This window comes from Candoia aspera, chromosome 6 (assembly GCF_035149785.1).
Source record: "Candoia aspera isolate rCanAsp1 chromosome 6, rCanAsp1.hap2, whole genome shotgun sequence".
Classification (NCBI taxonomy): Eukaryota; Metazoa; Chordata; class Lepidosauria; order Squamata; family Boidae; genus Candoia; species Candoia aspera.
The window spans coordinates 93,653,106-93,670,678 of NC_086158.1; the positions used below are offsets into that span (position 1 = coordinate 93,653,106).

Genomic DNA, 17,573 nt, shown 5'->3' on the forward strand with positions numbered 1-17,573 from the left:
ATGAAAAAAAATGTGTATAATATTTTTCCCTGAAGTAAATGAATTCTTTGACACCTGCTTTTATTGTAGAAGATGTGGGATCTTTGCTAGTATGGATATCTTCAGGACCAGTTTAGGAAGGAACAACAAAATAAGTTTCAAGCAAATTACATACAAACTAAAAATTAATCCTTCTTGTCATCTTAATGGGTGAATTACTGGAAAGCGCGATTAAATATGGAAGAGTAAAGAGTGTGAGCTTGTGGAAAATAAAATCAGTGTGGCTTTTGCAAATGGAAGTCATGTCTCATTAAAACAAAACAAAACACAACAACAACAACAACAACAAAAAGAAGTCTCCTTAAGTTGAATTCAGATCCTGGATAGGTTTCATCTGATAGTCTTTTCTCTTTAAAAAAAATGTGAGAAATCCTTCATCAAGTACTTTTAGTAGGTGCTTTTATTTATAGACAATTCTTCAAAGGACACATGTATTGTAAAGCTGGAAATAATTCAGAAAAGAGTAAACCAAATGCCTGAGATCCTGGGGGAACAAGCTTCTTAAGAGAGTGGCAAACCACTTTGAGCATGAACAAAGGCTTTGGGGGCATCTAATGGTACTTAGATTTCCATAATGCTGTATGTGGAATCCATCTTTTATTTGGAAACTTTGGATTCAGACTCCTCTCCTCTCTAACTTTTCAGTTCCCTTTCTCATCTATGCTTGAAAATGTTTAAAATTTCTGGTATCCTCAAAAGTTCTCCCTCAAAGTCAGGGGGGAGCTCAACAGGCTTCTCTCCGAGTTGTGATGCAAAGGATGTTGGCTGTTTTAGATGCATTGAAAACGGAGGAGGAGGAAGAGAGATGAGAAGGGGGCACATAATTCTGGCTTCAGTTGCTGCACATTTTGTAGACTTGCTGGCAACAGTTAGTATTCCAAGGAGACAGACAACCTTTACTCCTACCCTACGAAAAGATATAAATGGTAATCTACTCTGCTTGGAGTGTATCAGGTTCCAGCAAAAGGTCAAGGCAAGTTTCTCTGTTTTTAACCCAGACATCACCCTTCCATTGCTTGAAAGGGTTTCAGATTCCTTTTAAAAACCATGGGGCTCTTTGCTCCCCCCCTTAAAGAGATATATAAAATCCAAATCATTTAACAAGAGGAGACATCAAGATGTTCATCGCAGAAAACTGAAAGGGTAGAAAGATAGCAGTATTTACTAACCTTTTTTTTTTAAAACCCGATTCAAAAACTTCTTGCTACTAAGTCTGCTGAACTAATGGTGGGTAAAGGATTGGTGCTTTGTTCTCCAGTGAAAAATGATGTGCTCAGTTTGTGAAATTTTAGCTCTTGTTATATGTGGTCAGAAGAGATAATATTGATTAAGGGACAACTTGTGCGTTGAGTGTTCTGAAGTTCCTTGAGGCATTCCTGAGAGGGGAAAGGGAGCTATCTGTCTTACAGAATAGATTTTATTTACCCATGTTAATTGATGTGGAGAGGAGCTCCTTTTGCTTTTGACCTTAGCCATCAAAATCTCTCAGTCCAATCTTGAGAGTCCCTCCCAACATGGCCTTTTCCAGATGTGCTGGACCAACAACTCTGGTAATTCCAAGCTAGCCAAGAGCCATGCTCACTGGGGTTGTCCAGCCAAACCTATGGGCAGATTGTTGATGCCTGTAAGTTGTCTCCAAGCCTGAAACAGCTTGCTGGGCTATTTTCACCTATGCTGGTTTTGTGCGGATGGTGGAAGAAATTGGTGGTATGGACCCACCCTTGCAAGAGATGCTGAAGCTGCTAAAACTGACTGACTTTAGCTTATGAATGAATTGAAGAATCTCACAGTAGCTCCAGGAATGGATTCTGTGGCAGGATATTCTTGGATCAGTTCTCACCTTAGCTATGCGCTCATTAGCTGCCCTTTGACAAGATACCTTTTCATCTCAAACACAGGGGCAATAATGCTCTGTACAATAATGCCCCCTAATAGACAGCTATAAGGATTACTCAGTATACACTTGGAGTACGTAGCAAACTGCTTAATCTTCTTAATTGTGTGTGTGACATGCACAGAAACACAAAGGCATATATTATGCACAGAGGTGCGCGTCTTGGTTGCAGCTTCCAAAGTAGCCACATGAGCCTGGAAAAGATATGGTTGCTTTAATGATTCCAAAAGCGGTGCTTAGTATGCACCTCTTTTAAAAGATTTGCACAGTGTGTGTACGTTTGTGTATGTGGGGGGAGAGAGGATCTTACACAGTTTCTGGATATGGTCTTTCCTTTCCTTGTTCCTCCCCTCCCTCCCTCCCTCCCTCTGTTCTTAACAATATTACAATATTTCCCCATTTTAAACATGTACATGCATTACATGATTCTCATACATGAAGCCAACAGCATCCACAACAACCCAAAATGTCATCAAACTGGCAACACTTGTTATGACATCTTTACGCAACCAACACAGTTATGCACTGGGATTATGGTGTCTGCTGCAAATATGTAGGTCAGGACATTTCCATGTGGATGTCGTGACACACATGCCATCCTTTTCTCATTTAAATGTCTTCCTCCACCCCAGATGCCACTGGGTGGTACATTGCCTCAGTCCTTCCCATGGAATAAGAAGTGTGCTTCCTGGCCATGCAATTCCGAGGAAATACCAAAGCAGAAGTCCTTGGTTTTATGAAGCTTTTCATGGCATAGGGCCCCAAAGCCTCAGTGAGCAATGTTGAGTCAGTGCAAGGGCCCCTAACAATATACAACTTTGTCAGTTCTAACAACCAGCTTAATCTCCTGCCCACCACCCCATTGTCCAGCATCTGCTCTCTGTCAGGTATGAACACTTTACAACTCGGGCCACCTCTTCCCTCCCTCCCCATGCACCCACCCCACCCACACGCAGATGTATTTCTGCAGTACAGCATTGTCTCAGGTCCCCTTAAGATATTCAGGTATTCAAAAGTGGCATTCAAACAACGGGGTGGGAGGGATGGCTGTTTAGCAAGAGGGAAGGTGTGAATTCTGAATCTGTATTTTGACACATACTGAGTAAGACTGCTGTAATATGATCACCTGTGAAAGCTAGGGATGACAGAATATGCAAATCCTGTGAATTATGCCTAAGTAAAGGTTTCTTCTTTACAGTCCTCTTGTGGATGACTTTCTATGAATGTTGTGTATGCTCTCTTGGACTCTGAAGACCTGGCTCTTTCAAGGGCCTAGTTTCAGTTTGAAGCATAGATGCCAAATTTGAGATGCTGTCAAATCTGTCTCCATTTGACTTGCTATTTCCGGCATGGATTAGCACTATCCTCCGAGGCTGTAAATCAAACATGTCAAGGCTGTAGTAAGCTTGTGTATTACGTTGAGTTCCCCACAAATATTTTAATATCTGTCTAATTTTATGAGTCCTCTTCAAGCTCAGATCCTTTATCTCTTTTTCTGTCTCTAGTGCTTCTTACATAGTTAAGTGTGTTCAAGACAAAACTGCCATGATAACAAAGGCGTATCTATGAATATTGCACGTAAGGTTGATCCTTCCTCCCAGATATGTTTTCCTTCAGCGGTTGAGTAATAGGTCGGCCAGAGAAAAATCAGACTTTACCCCGAATAGACAACTCTGCCAGGCAGGATTGAGCAAGTCTGACACTGGGAAAATAGATGTACACTCACACACCAACACCCATCCCATTGTTGCTTTGTAGGCCAGCAACTTTCTGCAAAGCATAAGAAAGGAGTAAGAAATAATTAAAGACAACCAATAAGAGAAAAGTAAAAACAACTAAAGCTAGTTTGGACCAAGAAAGTTGTGTAACCCTCTCCAAACTTCCATATAATTTGCAGGTAGCTAGTTTTTTTGTTTAAATGTAAGGCAAAACTTTCTAAAATTAGTACAAGAATAGATCAGTCTACGTACTTATGGAGATTGTGAGTTCTTCATCCCTGGAGGTTTTTAAGAAGAGACTGAGCAGCCCACCTCTCACGGATGGATTTTTTTTACATATTGCAGAAGATTGACCTGGAGGATCTTTGATCCAATTCTACAATTCTGTCTTTCTATTCCTGGACACCAAATTGCTTCCACCCTGTTTGGACACCAATACATTGCCTTTTGCTTTTTTAAACTTCTCCCATCTCTTTTTTTGAGAATCTCTTCAACTCCATCCAACCACACTTTTCTCCTTTCTTTCATCGCTTTCTCTCTTCCTTCACATAGTTGTTTTGCAGTTTGGCCTTCATTCATTCTCTCAATGTTTATTTATTTAATTAATTTTTACCCTGCCTTTATTATTTTTATAAATAACTTACGGTGGTGAACATACCTAATATTCCTCCCTCCTCCTCTTTTCCCCACAACAATATGGCCAAACCAATTCAAAAGACTTCCTTCATATTGGTCACTCATGCTTGTATTCAGTGTGTATGCATTCTTAATCCTATCTCATCTTGTTTAACTGCACATACTTCTGAAGTATGCCATTCCCACTGCATCCAACTTTTAGGATTATCCTGATACAATCAATTAACAGTCCCATACAACAAAGTGGACAGAAATGTGCTCTTATACACAGTCATTTCTGCAAACATTTATTCTTTGCAACTGACCAGATATTATATATAATTAATTATTATTATATTATATTCTCAGGATTTTCCTGTCTTAAAATTTTTCTTTCTGTTTTCCCATCTTTGGTAAACATCCTCTCCAGATACACAGTGCACTTCCTTGCTTTAGTTTATCACCATTTGTGTATAACTTATCTTGGTCCTTGGTATATTAATGTTCAGATCCATAGACCTAGTTGCATCCTGCAGTGTATCTAACCGTGTGGCAAAGGGATTTTTGAGAATCTCTTCAACTCCATCCAATCACAGTGGATGGAGCTGAAGAGATTCCAACCACATCTAACCAACATGCATCCACATTCAGAGCACCTCTAATGTCACCACAAGCATTCTTTATGCATTTATCCATAATCACAGTGAGCAACCAAGAGGACATGACACATCCTTATTTTATTAAATGCTCAAAGTAGAATAATTCACTAAGCCTTCTGTTTATTCTCATGCATGATTTAGTTTAAACGTAATCTACTCATTACATTCAGCACCCAACCTTCAACTCCACAATCACACTAAACATTCCCTAATTCAAGCCTGTTTACATTTTCTCAAAAGCAAAGGTACAATAAATGTTCTTAATTAAATTTGTAGGTTTCTCAATGACCTGGCATTAAGCCTCACTCTCTCTATATATTATAATATATATATATATTAATTTCACTCATTACCACCACTCTCATACTTGTTGCTGTTAAGTGAATTGATGCACTTGGCTTCATATTCAGGACTGTTTTAATAATCGCCAAAATAATGGAGAATATTTTGTTAATGCCTGATGTGTTTAAAAAAAAAAATCCAAATCTCATTTTATAATATCTTAGGACTTCCTAAAGTTTGCTGGGATGGGGAAACAAACAATAATTGAACTTTCATTTTTGAAGACATCAAAGTTAATGATTAACTCGGAATTATCTACAAATTCAGGCAAAATGCACCATTTTCTTAGTGGACGGGGGAAAAAACTAGATAGCCTTTATTTTAACAAAGCTGGGACTAATTTTAGGGGGTATACCAGGTTTTTGTTTTTAAATCACTGGAAACCAGGTTGGTTTGCTTAATGTATTATGGAAGGGATACGACCATAGGGAATAAAGTGTCAGCTTGAGGTAGTGTAAATTTTTCCTCTAATGTTGATTGTCGCGTAGCTGAATTTTGTATTCTCTAAGGCAGGGATTTTCGAGCTGGGGGTTGCACAAGAACCTGAGGGGTTCCTGTGAGAGATTGGGGGGGAGTCACCTATTTTTTCTATCACTAGAGTTTTGTGTCTTGGTCAGGAGTCCCAGGAATTTTTATTTTTAACTAGCAGGTCCCAGGGCCTGAAAAAGCTTGAAAAGCCCTGCTGTAGATCACATAGGAAGCATTAGGAAAAATGCCAGCATCCAGAATGGGGACATAAGTGTTGGTGATTGCTCATCCTGGATGTTCCTAAAAGGAATCCTGAATACACTCTGAAACTCTCAGAGCAGCTGAATGGAGTTAATCTGCACCTCCTTGCACATTCATTTTATTCTATGGCTAAATGGTTTGAACAGCAGGATATTTTTCTCCATCTCTCTCTCTCTCTCTCTCTCTCTCTCTCTCTCTCTCTCTCTCTCTCTCTCTCATTCCTGTAGAGACTTCTGGAAAACCAAAAAGCTTGCTGTTGAGCTTAACTCCTTCATGGTCATGTCCATGTGGTTTTCTGGGCAATGGTAGAAAAGTAGTTTGCAACCTCCTCCTTCTGGCATGCTTTTTCCTGTTGAGCCCACAGCCCTGAGATTACCCAGTGGTCTCCCGTCCAAGTATTAACCAAGCCTGACTTTGCTTAGGTTGGCCGAATAAAATTACGGTCCTAATGTGGATAATAAAAAATCAGCAACCTGAATGCAGTATGGAACATAGTTCACAGTGTGTTTGCTATTATCTCAGACCTTTGGGTGTTTGTTTATTTGATTGATTTATTTTTCATTTTCTGAATGGACAGGTGCATTCAGTCATGTTAACACACTGAAAAGGGAAAAGAATGGAGGCTCCATTATTGATACTGACAGTCCTACACAGGATGCAATTTTTCTTTGTGTTGAAGGAGCTGTTCTATTTGCAGATTGGTGGGCAGAGCTTAAAAGTGTTTTTCAAGCATGCATGGTGGTCTTTGTAGGAAAAACCTTGGTCTGTGTGATGTAATGGAGCATTTCCTCTTGAGTAGGCTGCCACAAATCTTGCCTCATGCTAGTTCTTTGGAATATTGGTTTCTAACTGCCAGAGGAGCGGCGATGACACAGCTACCTTCCCCACTGAAGTGTTCAGAAACCCAAAGAATTAGCTGGAGCTCTTTGAAAGGGGCAGGCGGGGGATGGGCACTTCCTGTCTGGATAAAGTAGTTACAGAAAAACCATAAAAGAGAGGTACTTTGCTATTTAGTCAAGCTCCTCTTCCCCTTGCTGGCCGGACCGTCCTGAGATGGCTGATAATGTTGCAGGCAATGGCATTTTAGACCGTTTCTTGGACTTTTGAGTTGAGTTTTCAGACCATCTTCCTTCACTGTCTTCTCCCAAAAAAGGAAAGCATGGCTCCAAAGAAGAAGGATGGTAGGACGTATTGGCAACATGGAGGTTGTGAGACTTTGAAGGTTCCTTCAAGTGCAGCGTTGTTTCTTCAGCTTCCACAGGAGGCTGAAAATCTGCCAGAAGCTAGTTGGATGGTAGCAAATGAACCCTCACCCATGGGTTCCCTTGCACAAGTGGATACCGAGGAGCAGGAAACTCTGCACACAATCCAAAATTTGGAGGACTGCCTTGGTCAGGTAGGCAGGTCTTTGTTTAATTTTTGGAGAAGGCACATTAATGGGGGAATGGATGAAGGTGAAGCTGTATCAGAAACAGTCTGTCAGCAGTACTCAACCATGTTTCATTTCTGGAAGCATAGAATAGAATGAGAACTCAGAATGAGTTGCTTGTTTCACCAAACACAAGGAGACAAAACAAAAACACCCTTCAGTTATGCCTTCCTGGTTGAGGAGTTTCAGGACTTGAAATCTCTCTGTTTGAAGGACACCACAGAAATTTGAGAGCAACCGTAGAGCAGTTTTTTCAAACTTGGCAATTTGAAGATGAGAGCTTAACTTTTAAGAGATGTAAACTTACCATGCTTTCTTTACAGTGAGGACACATGGTCCAGGTTAGTAGAGGAGGAAAGGTGAGGGAGTTACGTGAGAAGGTTTAAATATAAACAGCTGGGAGACTCCATTACCTAGGTTTGTTTCTTTTATCAATTTATTAAATTTATATGCGACCAGTTCCATGTAGATCCAGGGCTCCTTCCATAAAATCAGCGATTAAAACAACCTTTGCAGACAAGCTTATTAAAACATCAATGGGAAGCAGCATAAATAATAAAACTCACAGTAAGCATGTAAATAATAAAACGTCTGTGAACAGGAAAAAAAAATAGGTCTCTGTTTTGATACTAACCCTTGAAGACATTCATGTTGTCTCTCTGGTCAGCGAGGAAATGTGCCATTTCCAACTGGGGAGTGGGTGGCACTTTCTTTATGGGGATGGGATGCAGGATCTCCTGCAAGACCGGTTGCGTTCCAATAAGTCTTTGGTATTTAATGTTCCTTGTTCACCGATTTGTTTGTGTCTCTCTCTTCACTCTGAACTGTTCTTAAGTCCAATATTTTTTACATGGCATTTGACTTTGGTTATTGAAGGGCAACTGCCATTTTATACTGGTGCATATTTTATAGTAGTTTAGATCATCTTAAACTGTTGTGAGTGGACGTAATAGGAAGGAGACATAGCAGTTTAAAAAATGGGTGAAATCGTTCTAATCTAAGGTGTGTGGGTGTGTGTTTGTGTGTTTCAAAATAAGCAACAATATAGATGGCCTGAATTAGAGTGATCCCCCCCTTACACACACACACACACAAACACACACAAATACACACACACATGTCCTTCTCTTGTTTGAAGGAGCCCAGAGCAAGGCAAGGGTAGAACTGTACGGGCAAGTTGAGTATATTGTGCTTACTTGTATTCTTTGAAATGATTTTTGTAGAGGAATTTGGGGGCAGGATAGCTAAGCAGAACAAGGCAGTTGGGAAGCTGAACAACAGGCATGAAGCTGCATGCTGATAAACAAGACTCAACAGGAAATATAGGCAAAGGAGCATTGAATGTGAGGACAGGGTTCATCTTAGTCCACCGTTATATTTCTCCCTGTGGAAACAGGAGATGGAATCATCTCCCTCTTCCACAATAGTTCACAGGCACTAAATGCATGAAAAAATATGAATAAGAAATAATTAAAATATAGTTCACATGCAATGAATATTGCCCAACCCAGAGGTACTGAGGCTTGGAGGTAGATAGCCCTTGATAGACATGTCCTCTGTGAATTTTTCCAGCCTCTTTTGACGGCCATCCAAGCGAATGGCCATCACAGGGTCATGCACTAATGAATTCTGCAGTTTAATTATAAGAAACCAGGGTGCAAAGAAACTAATGCAACAGGAGGCTACGTAACTAGTACATTTTGAACAGCCCTGGAAAACAACTACTCAGAGCCGTTTCTAAGAACTGTTTTAATTGTATGTAATTAATTTCTCTCTTTACTGTCCAGACACCACAAAGGCTGAATCTAGTTTTTCGCTGGCATCAAAATGTCTGTTGGCTCCTTTCTACATTTATTTGAATTCTGTCCTAGCCAATGCAATCCCAAGGATTGGAATCTGAATAGTAATTTAATGTTATAGGCCAGGGATAAAAATCTCCGCAGCTTGAGAGCAGGGTTGCCCCTCTCCTGTTCCTCAGGAGTGACATGATACCTCTAAAGACCACTCACTGAAATCATTTGTCCCTGGAGGAACACTTGATATCTTGAAGCAGTGGCCTTTACAGAGCTAGTTTTACTCCTACATCACACCCACTTTTCCCACATATAGAGAGGTTGGGGAGGCTCTAATAGGCAGAGCAGAGCAGGGGAGGGGGGTTGTGAAACAGTGGCCCCCAGGAAGCCTAGTTCAGCTGATGGGACAGTTGAGACAATAGCCAGGCACCTTGCATCTTGACCTACTGGATTGATGCAAGGAGTCTGGAAGTTAGGTCTGTGGGGAGAGGGTTCAGAGTTCAGACCTAGCTGAAGCCTTTACAGCCTTAGGCAAAATTTGAATCCAGGGATCTGTATTTCCCCACAAAGATGTACTGATATCCAAGAGAAGAAAGGAGAGGGACATAGAGATTATCATCAGCTTCTGTTTGTTGGCATTTTTAAAAAAATCTGCCTGAAGCAGCTGTTGGTCATCATTGGCCTACCATGATATACTGAAGAAAAAAGTTGATGGATAAAGAAGAGAGCCTCTCAGTCTGATTCAGATAGCTTCCAATGTCTGCTTTCAAGAGCACAGTGTTTGCATATTAAATATTCCTCTCCTTGTCTTCCTCTTACCTCCCACCTTTCATGTATACGGTATGTATGGATTTGCACGAGTTGGCTTTGCTCTCTTTTCTAATCTTGTTGCTTCCTTTGTTTTGCATGCACTGTAACAGATCAAGCAGTGTCCTCTCTGAATAAACGTCCTCCCTGTACAGAGCTTCGGAGGATAATACCCCCAATGTGCCCTCACTTCAAGGAAACCACTGTACTTCAGAGGACTGGTTTGTTAAATGCACACTTAGGAGCTGGCTGTACATTTTGAATTCACTTTTGTTCCGATCGATTTCTTCTGGTGTTCTTTTTCTTAGCATTTGTCCCGCATGGATGCCGGGTCTGCTTGTCTTTGCGCTGCGCTCGCCTACGTTTGGCAGCAAAGTTATCAGTATGTGAAGTGACGAGGGGTTTGTTTATCAGCTGGAAGGTCACCAAGCCTGATGTCGATAGGGCTGAGAGGGAGTGACTGGCCCAAGGTCACCTAATTGGCTTTCATGCTTAAAGGAGGACTAGAATCTGGGTCTCCGGCACCTGAACCACTACACCATGATGGCTCTCTCTTCAACTTCTTCGGAGTTTTTGAAAGTTTTAAACTCCAAACTCCACTATTCTTATTGACTCCTGTATTCTAGCATTCTATATTTAGGCACATCGTTCATGATGAGATAAACTTCCAAGGAATTCCAGAATATAGTTTGAGAGTGCTTGATCTTTTTTTTTTTTTTTAACTCTGTGCCTTCAGAAAAGAAAACCCCCACTTTAAGGCCCTTCAAATGGTCACTCATGCCCTGGTCACCTCACAATTGGATTATTGCAGTGCACTGTACATGGGACTGCCCTTGAAGACCACCTGGAAGCTACAGCTGGTTCAAAATGCAGCAGTGCAAGCAGTAACAGGCACCTCTTAGTGTGCCCATCTGTCACCACTACTACACGAGCTGCATTGGCTGCCAGTCAGCTTCCGAGTGCAATTCAAGGTGCTAGTTATTACCTATAAAGTGGAGGGGCAATTTTTATTATATTACCAGTGGCAGAGGGCCTGCATAGCTGAGAGTCTGCTTGTCTCCAACTGTTTCTGCCCACCCAGAATGTTCCAGCAGAGTGGGTGCATTCCAGATCCACTCCATTAAAAATTGCCACCTTTGGGACCTAGGAAGCATGCCTCCTCTGTTGTAGCCCCCACCCTCTGGAACAGCATCCCTCAGAGATGAGGACGGCACCCTCTCTCCTAGGGTTCCAGAAAGCTTTGAAAATCTGGCTTTCATCCAGGTCTGGGGTTGATGTTTATTATTTGTTCAATGGCCCCTGTTTTGTATTGTTGATTTTGCTGTTTATTAGATTATTTTATTCTGGGCTGTCTGATTTAATCTTTTTAGCTATTTTTATGTTTTCTGTAATTCTGGACACTGGGCAGCCAATAAATTTTAATAATAATAATAGCAGCAGCAGCAGCAACAACAAAAACCACAACTATAGAGGACAGGATCCTATTGTTGAATGAGTAAAGTCAGTAATTTCCAATCACATGAAAAACAAAGTGCCTTGGAGACTGATGCTTCATGAAACCAATAGGATGATCATTTTTTTTAATATTTATGTTCACAGAATAAAAATATTAAAAAGGTCTGTATGAAGCCAAAACCCAAATAAAGCATGTTATGACTTAGCATAGTAGCCTGCTAATCAAAGATCTGATTATATATGGTGATTTGTTTTCTGTTAAGTTACCGTAACTACAACACTCCATGTTGCTCCAACTTATTCCTCAGAGAGTGAGGAATAATCTCTAATTACTTCTTCCTTCTACCCTCCATACATAGGTCTGGAAGAATCAAACAGACACTTAATGGGCCTGTTTCAGCCACAATGTTCTGCTCTTCCAATCATATCTGAGTGCCTGTATTTGTTTGGTGTTGTTGTTAAGTTCCCTGCCAGTCAAAACAATCCTAAACAAGCAGGTTTACTGTTGTTTGATGTGGAATTCATGGGTAAGTTCCTTATCCAGAGTAAGAGTTGAGTATGATGGGGTAGATGTCCAGGGAGTTACAAGAACCAATGAAATCTAAATACGTACTTTACAACCAAAGCTGTCCTGTTGGCTGATTTTTAATTCTACTCCCACTTCCCACCCACTTCTAAAAGAAGGCCTATGATTGGAATGGATGGTCAATGCTATTATCTGTTGTTTTTGTTGTTGTTTAACTTTTCCCATTTATGACATCTGCTTACAAAACGGACACACACAAAGACACACTGTACAGTATGTATGTATATACACACACACACACAGAAACAAAAATAATTCAGTGGCAAAGTTACAAATTCTTGAGTTCCAATATCCCCACCGAACAAGAGGAAAGGACATCACAGAGACTTTCCTCCTCTTACCAACCCAGTGGAACAGGAAGACTGGTCCTCAATTTCCTTCATAATATGTCCTGTTACTTAATTAGCAATTAAGGCTGGTCTTTATTTCTAAATGTTGCCTAGGCCCTGTAAATTGGTGGGCTCTCTAAACCTGAGGAAACATTTACATTGTTCAGTCAGATTGTCCTACTTTCCAGCAAACAAAAGTGGCTTCTTAATACAGTATGTGAAATATAACACCAGCGTGTCAGCTATGCCCACTAGATGCCAGCACTTAGCTGACCTTGGCTGATCTTTATTAACCAAGCAAGGTCAGACTTCATAAGTATTTCTGTGGGAAGCTGCCAGGATATTCCAGGGTAATAGACTAGAAAAGAAACATACCAGAAAAAGACAAAAGCAGTGTTGTTGCCAGGAAAATTACATGGACGTGTCCATGAAGTTGCCAGAAGCTGAGCCAATCCTGAAGGAGAATATACCTTTTCTGCACTACACCCCTCTGGCCTCCTCTCAGAACACCACAGAAGAATCTTGAGGATGGAACCACATTCGAGGGACCAGTGAAAGAGGTTCTTCGAACTGATCATTACCCAGGATTATTAGTCTCCTATTTATGGGTGTAGATACCAAAATACCATCATTCAGCATGGAAAAAGCTATGGAAAGAGGTTTCCATGCTGGTGTTGTAGCAAAGTAGGCAGAAGCCCTTGGCAATCTTTGACTGATGTAAATGCAACCACACTCATTCAGCACCCCCATCATTAGTTGTGTTGCTGTTTAGCAGTTCAATTAAAGCAAGAAGCTGAGCGGATGTAACTGGGCAAAACAAACAGGCAGCTCTGAGTCAGCCTTCATAATTTGGCACGACATCCCATAAATAAACATGGTAACTTGTTTAGCATTGTTAAGTAGTTTGCTACTCAAACAGGCCGTATTTGCATGACATTCCCTTTCAGGAGCAGTGAGGATGTGACAAATTAACTCCATGTCTTTGGAATATGGCACGTTTCAAAAAGAGAAGATCTCTCCCCCTGCCTGACGCATTGTCCTAAATTGAGATTCCGCGCTTATTTTCTTGAGGAGTAAATCAAACTAAACCGAAAGACAGTGATTATTTGGTTTTCATGCTGCTGCTGTCATGCTTGCATGATTTGATAAGATAACTTGAATCTGTAGTGCTCTTCATCTTGAGCAGTGACTCTTGTGCTGAACTTTAAGTATGTTGGCATGTGAGACCATCTAGGTTGTTTTTCCTTCTTTAGAGAAGTATCTCTTGCCATGCATCTCAAACATTATTCTGGAATATAGTTAAGTTCCCATCTACCTCGAAGACACCCTTCCGATTTCAATCAGCACGAGCGTAGATGACTATGAGGGTCTCTGGATCTGGGATGTGGATCTGCGAGGCCACTTGGAGTATGGTTTTTTCCTAGGGCTTCCTTTCAGTGCAATCTTCAACATGCTTCCTGTCTCTTACTTCATTAAAACTTCTGATACCTCTGTTATCTCTCTGCGTTCTTTGGTAATAGATACCAAGCAATAGAGTTAAAGTTGCTTGTCTCTTGTGCTTTTTGAAGTTTTTATTTGTTTATTTATTTCATATTATGTGGGGATACATGCCTCGGAATCCTGTTTGATCTGATTATTAATTTGATTTAGTTTTAGCAGAGTGTACTTTACTACTGTTAATTCTCCACTGGGTTCAGCTCACTTCTTTGGATTTCTGAACCTGTTATGCCACTCAAATGTACATCCTTCAGCCCCAAAATAGGTTTGCACCATTTCTATAGACAAAATGAGATGACTTTTAGATCAACTATGAATGGTTCTGCATGTTGCTGTCCAGTTCTCATTAGAGAGGGGGGGGGAAGCTTACCTACTCAGAGTGTATATTAGGAGCACACGAAATGGATTCTGTTGGCAAAAATTGTATGCAAAACAATGTGTACATTTTGTAATGGTTGCCTATTCTAAAACACCGTCAGACTCATAAGTAGGAATTCAAAGATATCTGATTTATTAAAGAATAGTGTGCAGGATCACAGAGAAAGCTGAGAATGATGAAAGCGTGCCAAATACAAACTAAAAACCCTCGGTACAAACGAGATCCCTCCCCCCATAGAATCTTCCCAGGCTCACAATCCCAGGTGCTCCTAACGGTCTCTGATGGTCTGCAGGAAAAGTCCTTGAGCAGAGAAAATAACCCAAACACATCCCATTGTACTGATTTCACATACAGAGCTTGGTACAAGGTCTCATAGCAGCTCCCTCCCAAACAGAAACGCATGTCAGCGCCATGGCATGTGAAACGTTACGATGGATAAATTTGGAATTTTAAGAGCCTGTTGTGAATTCTTTCACAAAATGGCAGCATTGGAGAGGGCTTACCTCTTCAGAAAACAACTACTATCATTGGTGAGGTTAATCACCAAGCAACCTTTAGCCAAAATAAAGGAATAAGTTTACTCCATTCTGTTCTTTGTACTCCATTCCCCTCAGAGGTTTACTAGTCTTAATTTGGAAGTGAGCACACTTCACAGTAGATCACTGGGTTGTAGCCCATACACTTTTTTTATTATCTGAGAGTGGCCAGTTCTTCAAAATAAAAATATATTTTTTATAGCAGCATGCCATGAGGAAGCCCCATTCTGTAGTGAGAAAAAACAAACTCCCCATGCTGGTTTTGTACTTTTCAAGCCTTTGAGGCCAAAGTTTAGTATTTAGAAAGGCAAGTATGCATAGTTGAATCATGAGCCTCTCTGATTTTTAAGAATCGCAGTGAGGCTGTTTTAAAGATGCCTCTGTTCTTCATAGCTTCCCAGATATAAAACATTCTTCTTCAGCGGTTTCACCTGGCTTCAGCGCTGTCAGGGTTTAAACCAGGGTTTTTCAACCAGGGTTCCACGAGAGGTCACTAGGGGTTCCCTGGGAGATCACGCTTTATTTAAAAAATTATTTCAAATTCGGGCAACTTCACCTTAAAGAGGTAAGTTTCATTCTTTATTTTTAATTTAAGAACACTGTGAATGCATCCATACAGGCCTACCCATGAAATGAATATAAGAATTTTGTGACTTCTGGCCCATCTTTGAGCCTGAATGTGCAGGGGTCCCCCAGGGCCTGAAAAATATTTCAAGGGTTCCTCCAGGGTCAGAAGGTTGAGAAAGGCTCGTTTAGACACTTGCAAAGATGTTTCTCTTGTGCCAAGGTTTTACTTGTTGGACAATTTTGCCCTTGATTTTGTTGATAATTTTAATCACAATTGTTTATCTGTGTTCTGTTTATACTTTAACATTCCGTTAGTTGCCTTGAATGCTCACTGGAGCAATAAGGGGAAACATAAATCAAATCAACAAATATTGATTTCAGATTTTGGTGCACAAACACAAGACAGAAAATTAGACATTGTGTATAAGTTACACCAGTGTTGCCTATATGTCAGTCAATATAAAAATCATTTAGCTGGAGAGCATGGATATACCTAATTGCTTTCAATTCTCTCTTTCTGTTTTCTCCCAGCACTTACAGAATCCTGCCAACTTCCACAATGCAGCTACTGAACTTCTGGACTGGTGTGGAGATCCAAGAGCGTTCCAAAGGCCCTTTGAACAGAGTCTCATGGGCTGTTTGACGGTATGGCAACTCTTATTCAGCCACACTTTTTTTTTTTCCAATTGAACTTCAAATTGCCACATAGCAGAAAATAAAGGGATTTGCTCCCCATCTTGCAAAGAAGTCACTAGCCTACTGAAATACAGTTATTAGTCCATTTGTTGATACACACACACACACAAACACACATACCTGTGTCAATCTTGCAGTTTAAAAGAAAGAAAAAGAGGAACTTTGGCTAAGCTATTGTGCCTAGTCATTCCAAAACCATCCTTACTCACTATGTGTAAAATAGCAGGCAGCTATTTACAAGCCAGTTTTAGTACTACAGAACATAACTCTGTCTTCTTAACTTTAAATGGAAGCACACTTTTCTTAACCACTCTTGAATGCAGTAACTAACACTGTCATGCTTTTCTCAAATTTTTGAATGGTATTTGTTTTGTACTAGAATACGCTCTTCAGCAAAGGATCGTTACCTTGTCGTGGCTTGAGCACCTCAATGATGCCATGAGCTAAACCGTGAAGGGCCACCCAAGATGGGAAGGTCATGACAGAGAGGTCAGACTAAATGCGATCCCTGGGGAAGGTAATGGCAACCCACCCCAGTATTCTTGCCATGAAAACTAAATGGATCAGTACAACCAGAGATATGTCGGTATACCATTGGAAGATGAGACCCCCAGGTCAGAAGATGGTCAAAATGCTACTGGGGAGGAACAGAGGATGAGTTCAACTAGCCTCAGACGTGATGACGCAGCTAGCTCAAAGCCGAAAGGACGGCTAGCGGCCGACGGTGCTGGTGGTGAACAGCGAATCCGATGTTCTAAGGATCAACACACCATTGGAACCTGGAATGTAAGATCTATGAGCCAGGGCAAATTGGATGTGGTTATTGGTGAGATGTCAAGATTAAAGATAGACATTTTGGGTGTCAGTGAACTGAAATGGACTGGAATGGGCCACTTCACATCAAATGACCACCAGATCTACTACTGTGGACAAGAGGACCACAGAAGAAATGGAGTAGCCTTCATAATTAATAGTCAAGTGGCTAAAGCAGTGCTTGGATACAATCCAAAAAACAATAGAATGATCTCAATTCGAATTCAGGGCAAGCCATCTAACATCACAGTGATCCAAATATACGCCCCAACCACAGATGCTGAAGAAGCTGAAGTAGAGCAGTTCTATGAGGATCTGCAGCACCTACTGGACAACACGCCTAAAAGAGATGTTATTTTCATCACAGGAGACTGGAATGCTAAGGTGGGCAGTCAAACGACACCTGGAATTACAGGTAAGCATGGCCTGGGAGAACAAAATGAAGCAGAACATAGGCTGATAGAATTTTGCCAAGACAACTCACTCTGCATAACAAACATTCTCTTCCAACAACCTCAGAGACGGTTTTATACATGGACTTCACCAGATGGACAACACCAAAATCAGATTGACTACATCCTTTGCAGCCAAAGGTGGCGGACATCTATACAGTCGGTAAAAACAAGACCGGGAGCTGACTGTAGTTCAGATCACGAACTTCTTCTTGCACAATTTAGGATCAGACTAAAG

The 17,573-nt window shown here is 40.8% G+C and overlaps 1 protein-coding gene across 5 annotated transcripts in view; it reads left to right on the forward strand.

Annotated features, from left to right (window-relative positions):
* The window catches only part of ZMIZ1 (zinc finger MIZ-type containing 1), a 430,047-nt gene that overhangs the window by 258,878 nt on the left and 153,596 nt on the right, over positions 1-17,573 (forward strand). For all 5 annotated transcript variants that reach the window (XM_063307691.1, XM_063307693.1, XM_063307694.1 and 2 more), the window contains exon 6: positions 15,906-16,019. In XM_063307691.1, the coding sequence (XP_063163761.1) occupies positions 15,906-16,019 (114 nt within the window). The remainder of the gene's footprint in view (positions 1-15,905; positions 16,020-17,573) is intronic.